The 16,330-nt window shown below is 39.2% G+C and overlaps 1 protein-coding gene across 7 annotated transcripts in view; it reads right to left on the reverse strand.

The window, feature by feature from the left end:
* The window catches only part of LTBP1 (latent transforming growth factor beta binding protein 1), a 406,918-nt gene that overhangs the window by 79,199 nt on the left and 311,389 nt on the right, over window positions 1–16,330 (reverse strand). For all 7 annotated transcript variants that reach the window (XM_047068909.1, XM_047068908.1, XM_047068911.1 and 4 more), the window contains 3 exons: window positions 13,792–13,914; window positions 11,020–11,142; window positions 4,443–4,565 (listed from right to left, as the gene is read on the reverse strand). In XM_047068909.1, coding sequence (XP_046924865.1) covers window positions 4,443–4,565; window positions 11,020–11,142; window positions 13,792–13,914 — 369 coding nt within the window. The remainder of the gene's footprint in view (window positions 1–4,442; window positions 4,566–11,019; window positions 11,143–13,791; window positions 13,915–16,330) is intronic.

Below are 16,330 nucleotides of genomic sequence, written 5' to 3' on the forward strand. Positions count from 1 at the left end.
TCTGCTTGTCCTGAATGAAGAATGATTATGCTCCTCACGGCCAGGGTCATGATTCACTCCTAAACACTGATAGTACATGAAAGTGAAATGTTCATCAAACTAGTCCTAATCATTTTGGATAGCAGGGCTCACACTGACCACATCAGCAATCCTGGAGAATGGTTCACCTAATCACACTGGTACCGACACAGGCAACTACCTATTTGCACTTGTTTTAATCGTTGTTTTACTTAGCTGTGTCTCTTATTACAACGATTGCCCCTTGAAGAGAACTGCATAGTTGAATGGAGTCCCTAACTCCTACTACAGTACATTCATAGTGTATTACGAATATTTGCCCGCCACAAAATTTCAGTGATGTTCATTCTCTAATTAAACCATGATTGGTTGAGGAATTCTTAGTTAACTGGGGCCATGAAAACTATCACAGGTTCTTGGCACCTTGCAGGCAGGAACCCTAGTAAGGCTTTTGCCCTACCTTCCTGGAGTCTCCTAAACCCTCCTTTACCTCTTGGTAAAGAGGCCCTTGATACATCTTTCTAGAAGTCCATCTCTAATTCAATTAAAAACACTTACTGAATGCTTTTTTTAAAAACAAATTTAATGTTTATTTATCTTTGAGGAAGAGATTGAGAGAGACAGAGCAAGAATGGGGGAGGGGCAGAGAGAGAGAGAGAGAGACACAGAATCCAAAGCAGGCTCCAGGCTCTGAGCTGTCAGCCCAGAGCCCGACACGGGGCTTGAACCCATGAATCGCAAGATCACGACCTGAGCCGAAGTCGAACACTTAACCAACTGAGCCACCCAGGTGCCCCTCACTTACTGAATGCCTTCTATGAGAAGGCTGAACAGGCTGGGGCACTTGCCATTTTGAAGCTCACCGTGTAACGGGGGGCAGGAGCCAACACGAATAACTGCCAAGCTTAATGGGCACATGGGAAAGGTATGGATTATAAGCCCTTCCTAGTGACTTCTAGAACATGCCGAACCATCAACCCTACGGTTCTCCTCCAGAAAGTCATCCCTTTCTCTGCATCCAGAATGCAGGTGGTCTTCCTTTTACCTGCTCATCTCATTGTGTGACGGAAATGCTGGCAGTGTCACTGATTTATTCACTTCTCTGAATTAATCCTTAACTCTTCACTATTCCATCCACCATGTAATTCGCACTAGCTGGCCTAACCACCACTGAATCAAAATAAGAAACCAAGCAGGAATTACTCATGTTTTCTTAACAATACTCCCCCATTTTTGTTATTGGCACTAATTTAAAAATATTTCAAGGAAGAGCAATGAATCATTTTCTATTCGACTATTTCTCAATGTGACTTCACTCTGTGAAATTCTTCACTTGTTTTATAAAATCTCTGATACCTTCTATGATTGGTCTCTACTTACTGGTAATACCTTACATCGGTCACCTCTTTTTAACCCTGACCTTCTCTGGGCTTTTAGTTGCATTCTTTCTTCCCAATCTGCTGCCCTGAGTTACTTCTATCTGGGCAACAAGGTTCAATAAAGTTCCACTGGCCTAGGGGTCAAGCCCAAGGTCCATATCCATCTGGTGAAACCCAAAAGGTTATCCATAGGCTTATTTTATCCTATGCCTCAATGTTGGCCCTTTAAATGCTGCCAGCTTGCAACTCTGCACAGGGAATAATGTGCATAAAGTTCTTGCTTCAAGAGAAGTCACTGATTAACAAATAATTGTCTAAAAAGTTTGATGACAGGAACTGAAGACGAATTCCCAGACTTTTTTCCAGGAAACCGCTAAAAAAGAACAACATGAGTATCTGGAACTAGAGAAACATATGCATTCAATTTGGGTTGTACTTATTGAGGCATTTCTAAACTATGCTGCTAGTAACTCAGCTGAAAGCCAGACTATATTTAAGTTGGGTTTCTTTCATGGGTCCGAGATTCCACAGAAATTCACAGTTTGGCATGTGTAAGTCAAAACGCGAAACTGAAGTGTGTTCTGAATCTCAAATGTACGCTGTCACATTCCTACACAGACTATTAACATGGAATTTCCATGCTGTCTGTATCTCAGCATTAATTTTGCTGGGGGAAGAGACTATTACACTTCCAACTGAAAATGCCTTACTGAACATGGAACTATCTTCAGATTGTTAGGTAAAGTTTAAAGCTTACGTCTATCACACATGGTCATTCAAATATGTCCTATGGTTATTAGCACTGGCATCAATTACATTGTCAGCATTAAAACAAACTCTGAAATCTACGCCCATGTACAGAATGTGACTAGCCATGAGACTAGACAGAAGTAGACCAGTGACTTCAGGCAGAGTGAAAGATCACCAGGCTGTCTCCACTGACACAGCCAAAGGAGAGGATTTAAGACATGCCATTTAGTACATGCCATTGTAAACAGCCTCTAATCAGAGAAGGTGGGTGATGTAGCAAATTCATAGATAATATTCTTTAAACATTACTAAAACCCGTTTCAGGAATATTTTTCATTTGTTTGGATTTAAGTTTTTCAAGCACACATTGTAATTTATTCTGGAAAACAAGAATCACCAATGTGACAGAGCATGAAGTCAATTTAATAATGATTTAGAGTTCATAAAACATGTTTGGAGGAGTGACATATTTGAGTTGATATCAAATCACAAATTTAATGTACTGAGAGAAGACAGTAGTGCAATTAATAAATCATATGACTAAATTACTTCCTTATGATTTGACTCTAGAAGTTTATGAAATCTGCAATATGAAATCACTATCCACTTACACAAGGCTTGGTTTGCCTCTAGCAGGTCAAAACATTGTGGGGGAAAGGAATTAGAAAAGAACGAGGAGTTAGAAAAGAAAGTATTACTTTTAAACCCAAATGTCTATAATAAAAGCAGGATACAGTTGTTTTTTAGGGGGCATCTCTTGGCATTTTTATATAAGCCAAGATCCATTTTAAGATGCAAAAGTTCCAAAATGGAAATATTCACACATAATTTTATAATTCAAATATTTCTTCTCTATTGTATTAAATCCAAGCACATTTAATTTCTGCATTGGAAATACTAAACACTTTAAATTCACCTTACTACATCAAGATGGCAAAAAAATAGAGGGTATCACAGTATAGTTAAATCTTGGGATCAGTAAGTAAATTAATTTTAAAAGACCGTGAGGCCAGGGCTCTGTCTTTTGTATTTCAGTGACACACAGCTGGGTGTGTGGGTAATGGTACGGACATAGGGTAGAGTAATATTTCAGTACCACATCGTAGAGAGTACAGACCATCTACCTTGTCAAGTACTATACATCTGGGGCATGTGAAAGGAGACACAATTGATGACCATCTACAATAAGAAAGTCACTCATGTCCAGTAGCAGTAGATAAAGAGGAACTCTAACAATCCTTTACTTATATGTACTTTGAGATAGTAATGGAGGGGAGACAATGATGAAAAAAAAATTTATCCAAGTAGCAGAAATGAACCCGTATAAAGGTAAATATAAATGAGAGCCTTCAATGGAAACAACAGGCATGGATTTATGAAGACTAATGTAAAGGAAAACTTGGGGGAGTGGTGTTTAGATAATCTGATTTTTTAGTTGCAGCATTACTGGTAACTCAGTGTGCTATACTGGGGGGAAAACACTGAATCTCACAGTCTTCTTTATTTTGGCTATAAATGAAGTAATAATCAGTAGGGCAATGTAGAGCAAAACAGCAGAAAAAGATCTTGGATTCGAATCTCAGCTCTACTACTTATTAGGGAGGAGCATGCTAATTAACTTCTCTGATCCTCAGTTACTCACGCACCAAATGGATATTTAAAAAAGCTGCCTGTTCAATTCTCTAAAAATCCCTGAGGTACCTACAGTAATCGGCACATAGTAGGTGTTTGATTAAAGCTCTTATGATTGGTGCTGTGTTCTTATTAGTACCTTGTCTCCTTTATACCTTTGTTTGGGAGATGAACTGTGATAGCCCTTTGAAGAAATAGGAAATCCTATCTTCTATACCTTTATACTTTTGACCAAATTATTAATGAGGTTTTTTAGGAAGAGGAAAAGCTGGATACTGGATAAAACAGGGATCAAGACAAGGAAAGATAAATACCAGCAATGAGACAAAATGAAATACACCCACGAAGGACATAAAAAAGCCAGACTTTATAATATAGCACCAAGATTGGCCCGTGGAAGGAACAGCAAAGTACAGGTGACCTCAGTTGCCACGATAGCTTGCAAAGCTGGCACACAGTTCCAAAAGGCAGGAGTTTCAGTTACCATGGTGCAGTGCAAAGTGAGAACTTCTCATACTTGATGCAGACCCAAGAAAGATATTTTAATACCATTAACTGGCACAGCTCATTTATATACAAATGGGTAAAGCCACAGACTATATTCAGAAAGCATCACAGAACTGAACAACTATGTAAATTAGGACTTAAAAAACAGAGAAATACCTTGACATCCCTTATTGTCATTTAGCTGGAATCCATCTGGACACGTACAATCATAGGACCCTTCGGTGTTAATGCAGTCTCCTCCTTGGCAAACACTCTTGTCCTCCAAGCATTCATTGATATCTATAAGTCAATTAAAATAATTTTAAAGGTGGAATAAACTATATTTAAAAAAACTAAACATTACCCTTACACATAAAAATCACATAAATGAACATTGTTTTACATCTCACACAATACATGATTTTTTTATTTTAAAATTTTTTTTTTTTTCAACGTTTATTTATTTTTGGGACAGAGAGAGACAGAGCATGAACGGGCGAGGGGCAGAGAGAGAGGGAGACACAGAATCAGAAACAGGCTCCAGGCTCTGAGCCATGAGCCCAGAGCCTGATGCGGGGCTCGAACTCACGGACCGCGAGATCGTGACCTGGCTGAAGTCGGACGCTTAACCGACTGCGCCACCCAGGCGCCCCAACAATACATGATTTTTAATGGAGGACAGATTTCTAACTATCAGAGTTTTTTGAAATGAAGTATTTTGAAAAGATTTTGGCTTTGAACAATACGTAAATTAAAGTTTCAACATCAAATGAAATTTGCAAGAGGAAAAGTCAAAACTCTGTACTAAACAATTTACTTGTTTACATTCTTGGTGATAATAGGGAATAAAAAAGATTCTTCAAATACGTATTAAGAATATCTTGAGCATCTATTTATACAAGATCCTGTATTATGCATTACAAGAAAAATTTGAAAGTATTTGGCATGATTCATGCTCACAAAGAGAAATGATTGTTCAAAGAAACCCAAATTATATTAATCAAAATGAACACGAAATATCACATTGTTTTATAAGTTCAAAAAAATTTAAGCTAAGAGTTGTCAAAATATATAATCACTTGTCAAAAGAATGGTACCAACTTCACGTGTCACATGGATTTAGAGAAGAGGTATCATAAAAAAACAAACGTGGCTTTGCCTAACAGAAGGGATTTACTTGAGGCCTGGAAAGCAGGGTGGAAAGTGGAGGAGGGGAAGAAGAGGAGATTTTGGAGGGAAAGGGAATCAGCAAGATCAAAAGCTTCACTGAAGCCACTTACCCAGCAGCTATCACCAATAGGTTTGAGGTTGACTGGATTCTTTAAATGTATGTATTTATAGCATATGTGCAACTAAACATGGTTTACGTTACCAATAATGAGTTCTGACTGTGAGCGTGTGAGACAATTAATGACCCCCCTCATGGCATGAATGCTGGGCAGATCTTTCAAGAGGGCTGTTTATTACCACATTTACTTCCAGTCAGAGCTCATTATCCCTAACACAGTCCATGACTCCCTCTCCTGTTGTCTGTGCAGGATTTCAATTATTAGCACTGCAGAAAGCTGAGGAACAAAAACGTCTTTGTTTTCTCAGAATTCTGGCATAGGATGGCATTTCTTGCAAATAATTATGATTGCTGTGAAAATGCATGAGAAGTTCCAGGAAGAAGTGAACATGGAGACCGCTGTAGTCTCAACCTCCCTCGCTGTCTCGTTCAAAATGCTGGCACACCAGCTTAAATTTTCCTCATAGAACCCAATCCACTTAACTAACTGGCTCCTGTACCATTCGTGAGTCAAATAAAAGAGAAATAAGAAAGCAGCTTATAATTTTATTCCACCAAAAGAAAAACAAGTTATACTTGTTTTATGCTTCCCCTAGATCAAAATGTTTCTGAATCCTGATCCTAAAAATAAAACCCAGCCGATGTGACTTTGTCACAACTGAAGTGGGTTATCACTTCTTCTTTAGTGTGTTTTTCCGACTTCACTGACATATAACTTATATACAATACGTGCATCTAATTTTAAGAATCCAGTTCGATGACTTTTGACAAATGTAGATACATTCTTGTGACCACGGTCGGAATCAAGGTACAGGCATTTCTGTATCAGTTTACATCTGCTGGGATCACTGTTGGATTCTTCTATCATTGCAAAATGCAATCATTTTTTAAGGAACTGTGAGAGATCTCTGTAAGAACGCTATTCTGTAGTTACAGACATAAGGCTTGTGACATTTCCCTTTGACTCTTTTGCCAGTCTGACCTTAAAATTTCCATTCATAATTAATCTAATGCCTTGGGTGTTACAACTGCCATGGAAGAGACACTAAAAGAAAATTATGCACGAGACAGGTAAGAGCGTATGCAGGCATAAGTGTCCCCGTGAAATGTGAATACGCCACAGAATATTTCGTTCACTAGCAAACTGACCCTTGCTAAAATCAAGATTTCTAAAAGATTTCTAATTGAGAATAGGCTTTTAGATATAAATTCTATGAAAATAATTTATAAGCCCCAAATCTCTGATTTATTTTCAATAATGACTGTGCCAAATGGGGATAAATGCTAGTCTACTATGAATCTTTGCCTTAAAATATGCATTAAATGAATCAACTGGACCAGCCATAGGAAAAAAAAAAAAAGGTGTAGGCATTTCCATCACCCTAAAAATTTCCTTGTACCCTTTTTCTGTGTGGCTTCCTCTGATCAGCACAGTGTCTTTGAGATTGATCTAAGTTACTGTGTGTACCAACAGCTCTCTCTTCTTTATTGCTTAGTACTGTGCCATATGAAGGTGCCGCAATTCGTTGACCCATTTACTTAGGATGAGTAGCTGAACTGTTTACAGTGTGGCTATTATGAATAAAGTTTTGATAAACATTCATGTGTACGTCTGTGTAACCAGAAGCTTTCATTTTTTCCTTGAGTAAATTCCTAGGGGTAGAGTAGCTGGGTCACAGAGTAAGTTTACTTGTGATAAAACAGCCTCCTAAGGTGGCTACACCACTTTACATTCCCAAGGCAGGCGTAAGAGCTCCAGGTTTCCATATTTATCCTAACAGCTCTACAGCTATTCTAATGAGTGCTGAGTAGGTGGTTGGTTTTGTGATTTACCTTTCTGTGTTCTGTAGGAAACTGAGATAACCAAGGAAAGGCATATTTGATTATCAGCATTATGTGAAAAAATCCAAATTCAAAAAAGATGAAGGAGAGTCCTGAGAACATGCATTTCATCAACAAGAGAAATACTCCATTACCTAGATGTTTGCCTTAGCATAACGGAAGCATATCAGCTTTGTTCACACTACTTTAAAATAATTTCATGTTCATGCATTTTTCAAAATCTAAGAGAAATAACATGTGAGAAAAAGAAACAATATCTCGTGTTTATAAATAACTGTGTAGATTTGAAAACTCAGTGCGTTAGAGTGTGATTTAATCTAAATTTTTTTCAGACCTGAATTCAGATCTTCAAAGAGCAAAAAAAAAAAGTAGTTGAATGTTAAAAGAGCCCAACACGGGATTGTCCTGCACCACCACCTAGGGTGGCACGAAAGATAGACAGAGCCCTTCTAGGATTTGAGCAACAGGCTTTAAGGAAACAAGAGTTAATCTTGGTTACTCCTTCACTGCTAAATCCTAAATCCTTTGCATTGGTCAAAATCACCAGGACTCTCTACCCTGTTAAATCCCATGGTCAGTCCTGGCCTACATCTTCCCCAGCAGCAATGTGTGTCAAACATTCATGTCAAAGTTCATGACTCCCTAATCTCTGAAGTGTTTTCTTAGATTTTGATTTTCCTCTTTCCTCTCCTGCCACATGTTCTCAATCCCCTTTGCTAATTCCTATTCTCCTCCTCACTTACAAATGAAAGGCCAGGACTCCATCTTTGGACCCCTTCTCTCTTCTAGCCATACTCACTCCTTTGGTGATCAGGACTCCATCTTTGGACCCCTTCTCTCTTCTAGCCATACTCACTCCCTTGGTGATGTCTTCCAATTTTATGGCTTAAACACTATCTCTATGCATGTTAATGATTCCAAACCCAGGACTCACCCCTGAATTCCACATGCACATTCCAACTATCTTTCAGAGATCTTCATTCGGATACTCATTATAGACATCCCAAACTTAAAGTGCACAAGTTAAACTCCTAGTCTCTTCTACAAAGCCTATTTCTCAGTGCCTTTGCATCTGCTAGTCCTTTGAACGGAATGGTCTTCCAATAAATAATCAAATGCCATTATCTCAAAGAAACTTCTGCTTGCCTCTGTAAGATCACCCCCCTCCCTCCACACTCTCTGTATACCCTCCTTTATTTTCCTCCATAGTGTTTACTGCCACTTAATGAACTATATGTTTTACTTGTTTATCATGTGCATCGCTAACTCCCTCACTAGAATGTTAGCTCCACAAAGGCAGAAATTGCCTGTTTGGTTTATTGCTGTATATCCTGTACCCAGGTCAGTACCTGGCACAAACTGGCACTCAGGTATTTGTTGAATGAATGCATACATGAAAACATGAGTGATTTCTGACTTGGAATGAAGTGTCATAGGAAACAAATACTAGCACTTCTCCTCACCTTTTTGGATTGGTCCACAAAGAGAAGACTGAGAGAGACGGGCCACAGAAAGAGTGAATCCTGTATCGGTCTCAGGTTTTGCAAGGGACTAGCATGGAGCAAACACTGTGACAGCGTAAGGAAGATGCTAAGGGAGGTATGGAAGGAGAGACTGTATCTAGAAGGGGAACATGTCCAAGGCAGAGCCTTCGATGGCTGCGATGCCAAGGCCTCTAATGACCGGGACAGCTGAGGCCACCCTTCACAGACTGAGTGGCTACCGAGCATGCTGGAGTAAGTAACACACAGAAATTAGCACAATCCTTGGGATTCTGACTCTGCGAGAAGGCCAGCAGAATTGTAGGGTAACACTGCAAGAAAACAAGGCATTTGCCAGAGTTATTAGAGGAAAGTTACACATGTAAATACAAAAGCCAACAAGAAAGACGGTTCTTCCTCCCACAGCTGTGAGAGGGGTGTGAACAGTAACAGCTCAGTTAATTACAGCTACATAACACTGGGGAGGGTCAGAAACACCACTAGTTGAGAATTAGCAGGCTGAAGTGCTATTATAGTTTCAAAGGGAGCACTGAATTAGTTGAATGGACTCCAGTCCTATTTATAACCTAGAACACTAGGGAAATGAGCCCTGACTTTAAGAGAAAAAGGACTGATTATAGACTCCAAAAGAAACTTTCTTATTGAATATATATTAACAATAATGAGCAAATTGGCTAAAAAGCTTTTGTTTGGCTTTTCACACAACTGATGTTGATAGAATAAAAATTCCGGACTTCTGATGAGACGGTTACACATGAAAACAGCCAAAAAAAAGGAGCATGCCTTCTACTGAGGACCAATCAATGGCCTGGTTACCCTCTTGGCCAGGTCAGAGATTTGGGCAGGAGAGATGCTGGGGGTCAATTTAGGTTTTCAATGCCTAAGCATGTGTCTTGTCACATACTTACTTCTGAAATAGGTTGTTCATGACTAGCTCCCAGCTACACGCCCTCTTCTCCCACCTTGGAAAGCCACCATGTTGAACCACCCATATGTGCTGGAGTTCCCAATACCTGATTTCTCAAGCAAATTTCATTACTTTGGTTTATCACTTGTTTGCCTATTTATCAAGAGGTATGTTAATTATAACTTTTCACTGGAGTTATCAGCCCTTTAAAGAACACCATTATCTTAAGATCAAATCCTAGATGATTTGCTGATTCAGCAGTAACAACATCTTAGGGCCTCTGCAACTGCCCCCAACTGCCCTCCGGAAAGGTTGTCCATGCTGGCACAAAGTTCTTTCGTTAGTAAAACAGGAGGCTATAAAGTATAATGGATCTTTCCCAACCAACAGGGACTGACAAATGAGAAAGCTATCATAGCCATTTTTCAATGTATGACACACTGTGCCACAAATATGTCACATTTGTGTCACAAACCACTCACTAAAAACCTCATGTGCTTCTCTCCAGAGTGGGGTTCAGACCCTCACTCACAACTCTAACTCTCCATGTGAAACACAACCCTGCCAAGCTCACATTCCTGGTTTCACAACTGACAGGGCTTACTTGCAGTACAACAGAGGGTAAATTGGGAAAAAATGGTTAGTTGGGTAGACAGTGAGCAGAGACAATTCACATGTGAACAGGCTGGTGACAGACCAGCCCTGCAGCCCAGACCACCCCAGGGGTTCTGAGGCATGGCCAGGCAGTGGTGTAGTAGGTAGTTAACAATTACACCATGCTGTATACCTGGCGTATCTTTTAGACCTATTTAGGCAAAATGCTCAAAACTGAATTAAACTTTAGCTCTTAAAAACTTTTCAGGAATCTAGAAAATTAATTTGTGTTTACTTATATGGATGCTGGACCTACATACACAAGGTGTTACCATTCAGAACTATATACCCAGGAGAAACCACCTAAAGCTGAGAGAAGCTAAGGCTAATTCAATTCTTTACTCCTTTAGTTGGCATAATTCTTCTAGAAAACAGTTCTAAGCAGTACAAGGAAAGCCTGCATTCTACCAGCTTCTTTTCATTATTTGTGTGACCATGAGGCAAATGTTTTTCCAAGGACCTAATGTCCTCAACTGTGAAGTCCAAAGGTTGGATTCAAGAAGAGAAGCCAGGATGATGTCCAGATCTCTCTAGGACTCTGCAATCAAGAGCAGTTCTCACCTTCACAGTGGTCTCCAAGGGTGGATGCTCTGTAACCCTGGTCACAAACACAGAGGAAGGAGCCCTCTGTGTTCCTGCACTGTCCATTACTGCAGAGATGATGATGCTGACATTCATCAATATCTAGGAACCAGAGGGTAAAAAGAAACTGTAGAAGTGGTGCTTTAAAAATATTTTTAATCATGCATGTAAAAAAAGGTCTATAAACTATCTAGTTTATAATTAATTTAGCCTCTTCATTAAACTGATTTCTAATAAAAGGTCATGAATCCTCCAGTAGGGAAAATCCAGATGAACTTAAAATCTTAACCTGTGAGCTAAGAATCTGCACATATTCATCCCAATATTTACTGATGGGTGGCAAATGCTTTGCTGTTATCTATAAACCTGAACGAAGCTTCCTGAGTCTCTTGTACAGGTTCAAATAGAACACTCTTGAGTTTAAAAGCATTTATGCCTTTAAAAAAAAAAAAAAAAAAAGGGGCGCCTGGGTGGCGCAGTCGGTTAAGCGTCCGACTTCAGCCAGGTCACGATCTCGCGGTCCGTGAGTTCGAGCCCCGTGTCAGGCTCTGGGCTGATGGCTCAGAGCCTGGAGCCTGTTTCTGATTCTGTGTCTCCCTCTCTCTCTGCCCCTCCCCCGTTCATGCTCTGTCTCTCTCTGTCCCAAAAATAAATAAACGTTGAAAAAAAATTAAAAAAAAAAAGCATTTATGCCTATAATAATCTAAAGCAGAGGTCAGCAAACTACAGCCCACTTCCTACTACTGTAAACAAAGTTTTACTGGAAAATAGCATCACATATTCATGTACTATAGCATCACTATATTCATGTACATATTCATGTACTGTATGTGTACATATACATGTACACATATTCATGTCCACATATTCATGGTCTCCTGTACAGAAGTTTGCCGAAGTGTCAAGTCAATGAATGTCTTCATTTCTTTTTCACGGATATACCTGTCAGCCCCCTAGCAGTTAGACTTCCCTGGTTTTTCTTTCCTTTCCCTCTCTCCCTCTCTCTCTCTGAATGATTTGCTGGCCAAATCTAATGGCCCTTCCCTCCTCTCAGCCAATCTGATATCCACACTGCCACTGAATCTCTCTCTTCCTTAACCCACATATCCTCAGCTTAGAGACGATTTGTTTTGTAACCTCAACCCTGAGCTCAGGCTAAAGCACACTCGTGTCCTATCCACACAATAGAAAACACAACGATACATTACACGTATTCAGCTATTTTACCCTTAGATTTTAAGTTTCTTGAGGGCAGGGACTATGTCTACCACATCCTTTATTACTTAAATGATCTAGTGTTTTACAGTGAACAGGCATTAATTCACGCTGCTGTTGACAGACTTTGTTCCTCACATCTGAGCACATTTATCTACTGCTGGCAATGTGATTCTAGAAGAGTCAACAAAAACATCAGTTTTCACAGTGACCCCTCACAACTCTGCTCTCCTCACTCTGCTTACAGCATCAATTTGATTATCATGGCATTTTGGCACCTAAAATCAGTTTTCCCCGATGGATAATCTGGTGGGTGGTTTTGCATGTGTCTGACTTATTTTTGGTACTGACATCACAGGCTCTTCAAAATAAGGGATGCTGAATAGGATAGCCTAATTATCTTATCTGTAGGTTTCTCTTATTATATATACATTTGTAGTATTTTATGCATGATGGGCATTTGATAAATGCTTGGCTAATTAACAATTAAGGTCAAAAGTCACAAAGTAAAGTATAAATACTTTGAGACAGACTTGCAGAATCCAGAACAAGTTATTTAATTTATCTGTGTACATGGATATGCTTGTGTGTGTTCTTCTCTTCTAGACTGGCTATTGTAATGTCTTTCCATGTTCAAGAAGGGGAAAATTGGGGACTGTTCTGATAATACTGGTAGATCTCGTTATAGGACCATCACATATTGTCTTTTATAATAGCATCCCAAGAGATATTGGTACTCACTATTCAAAGTTTACATATAGACATGGACAGGATTTGTTTCCTTATAATAAACAAATTGGCCTTGTAGAGTGTGTCTTCTATTCTTAAATGAAATTCAAATGATCTTTCTTTTCAAAAACTCGAGACACTTGATACTTGTCACAGGTGAAACCATAAATATCTTCAATCTCAGGAAGCATATACTTATTGCGAAGTAAAGTGATTCCTCATGAGGTTCAATGAAATACATATACTTTTACTCAAAGGCCAACCACAGCAAGGTCCAAAATACTATCACTGGTGAGAACAGGATTTATTTCACAAACCTTATCAGTGACATGAAGGGGATGCTACTTATTGCAATCTTGCTGAAAATTCTTGTTCAGTAAAATTTTTTTAAAAAGGAAAAATTGTGAAAAGCTGACTACACACAAAAACTAAGGTCATTAACATTCCACAGCCTAATACTGGGCTGATATAGTAACATTCTAATTGCTGGAATCCTGGTAGGTAAAACTTACAAATGAATTTAATGGAACTGATTTTCTGCAGTAAGGAATTACACAGAGAGCAGTAATTTTCCTTCCTAATATTAATGCTCAGCCACTGCTCACAAATACCTTTTTTTCAAATTTAGCCCTTTTCCATCCTGTGCTATTGACTTTTCTGACTTAAGCTGAGGTCCCTTGCTTTCTTGCACCATTAAGCAATCATCCAGGTTGTTTCTGAAAGACACACTCGCTTCACGGAGGACACTTTTTTCAGGGCAGGTGCCTCTAACTAAAATCACAGTAGATCACGTAACCACACTCCTACCTTCACACTGGTCTTTTGCTGCTGACAGCTGGTAGCCCTGCCCACAGGTACACTGGAAGGAGCCCTCAGTGTTCTTGCACTGCCCATTTATGCACAGATTCCCCTGCTGACACTCGTCAGTATCTGTAAATATAAACAAGGACAATTTTTTTTAAATTAGGTCTCTATCTTATCGAAACTCTGAGACTACAAATCAAGCTATAAGACCACGTCCTAAAGATCAATGTCTAACTATTGTTTTCTTCTAAAAATATATTATTTTTTTTTAATTTTTTAAACGTTTACTTATTTATTTTTGAGAGAGGGTGAGCGAGTGAGTGTGCGTCAGAGTGCGCACAGTGGGAGAGGGGCAGAGAGGGAGGGAGACACAGAATCCAAAGCAGGCTCCAGGCTCTGAGCGGTCAGCACAGAGCCCAACACAGGGCTGGAACCCACGAACCGTGAGATCATGACTTGAGCCAAAGTCGGACGCTTAACCGATTGAGCCACCCAAGCGCCCCTAAAAATATCTTATTATTTAAAATGCATCTGAAAGTTTTTGCCAGGAGAATTCCATTTGTTGCAATCCTTCCCCTCAAGTAGTACTAACAATTATCTGTTTCCTGATCAAAGTTGTATTTCTTATCCTGTCATGCGGCATTAATCTTTTGAATTATATCCTGATAGAAGGTGTCAGATTATCCCATGTTTCCTGAAATAGCTCCCAACACTATTACTGTAATAGGACCTCATGAATTCATTTTTAATTTTTTAAGAAAAATTAACTTTACTAGCAATTTTTGTTTCACTTATTTATAAATAAAAGGCATCACAACACAGTAAGTCCTGACTGCCAACAGAGAAACGAAATAAGCGAGCTGAATTTCATTTGAAGAATTATTTTCTACCTTTCCAAATGCTCTAAGTCTATTAGCTTTAGGAGGGGTCGACAGCAAAGAACAGCCTACACCATATTTTCTTTCAGCACATTCAATTAAATACTTGAGATGTCAGCTTAAGATCTTAAGACCAACAACAGCTCGTGTAGCCTGTTGGATCTCATGTAACGTCTGACAACATTTTTAGTGCCTTGGACTCTTTCTGACTTTCTCAAAGAAGATGACAAATTAAGCATTCCCATGTGAAGATGTCTGCAGCGAAAATATACCGTCCATTCTAAGCACTGTCCAAGCAGACATCTTACATAAGTTACTCATTTATGTTGGGAATACTGTCAGAAGTAATTCATTTTAAGTAATGACACACACATTTGGAACAACTTGAGGTAATCCAGTTATCTTGAATAAGGTGATCTTTAGGTCTTTAAGATGACCAAGGGGGAACCCCTTTTTCTTTTCTGATGAGGCACAAAATTCCTATGACAAAAGAACGCTTTCTAATAAAATAGGCATGCAGGACAAAAGTCTTCTCTCTCTTGTGCCAAACGATAAATAGAAAGTATCATTTTCACCAAGCATGATTTCTTTAAGGGGCTTTTTAAACATATTATTATGACAAATCCAGCCCAGAGTTAAAACAGAGACTATCCCTAGGTATTTATAAATTTAGGAATACAGTGCTTCAATGTATAAAGAGATAACAAAGACACAGATACACAAAAGATATAAAGAAACAAATACTGATTTAATATACTAGATGATATGCTTACAACCTGAAAAAAAGTTTTCAGGACCTTTAGCGACATGAAAACAAAGTTAATATTTAGCACTAAGGTGAAATTGGCAGTTGTTGCAATATTGGAAAAGGGACAGATTTTTAATTTTTTTAATATTTATTTATTTTGAGAGACAGAGTGAAAGAGTAAGAGAGAGAGCAAGAGAGCACAAGCAGGGGAGGGGCAGAGAGAGGCAGTGACACAGAATCCGAAGCAGGCTCCAGGCTCTGAGCTGTCAGCACAGAGCCCGATGTGGGGCTCCAACCCACAAACCATGAGATCATGACCTGAGCCGAAGTCAGACACTTAACCAACTGAGCCACCCAGGCGCCCCGGAAAAAGGATAGATTTAAGATCTGGGAAGAATTTACATCTTTGAGCTGATGTAGTTTGGGAAAGACTATGAAATTATTAGAGGAAAAAGGATGTTATGTGATTTATTATTATAAAAAGGGTAGGCTTTGACTGGGAGTAAGGAAAATAATTAGTCCATATGCAGGTTTCCAGAGCAGAAGATGGGGATCTTGCCTGATCCTATCCCAGACCATAATGCAAAGGAAAACTGGAATAGGGGCCAAGGTTAAATGCCACGTGGAGAGAATAGCCCTTTCACACCTCCAACCTTTGATTATGTGTTGCTTTCTCTTCCTCCTAAGTTCTTCTCCCATCCATATTCAAAATTTTCAGACCAAGGTTGAACAGCAGCACCTCCGTGAAGCTTTCCCAGAAGTGTGCACACAGGATTAGCCACAGACTTCTTGGCTTTAACAGAGCCTTGTACACACCTTTAACGTGGTGCATAACAACGTCAACTACATGTCACTCTCTGTCCCGACATAATCTCCTTCTCCCCATATAAGCTCTGTTTCTGTATTATCACACGCA

This window comes from Lynx rufus, unplaced genomic scaffold, assembly GCF_022079265.1.
Source record: "Lynx rufus isolate CCGP_SWC_20201006 ecotype Redwood Valley unplaced genomic scaffold, mLynRuf1.p SCAF_8, whole genome shotgun sequence".
Classification (NCBI taxonomy): Eukaryota; Metazoa; Chordata; class Mammalia; order Carnivora; family Felidae; genus Lynx; species Lynx rufus.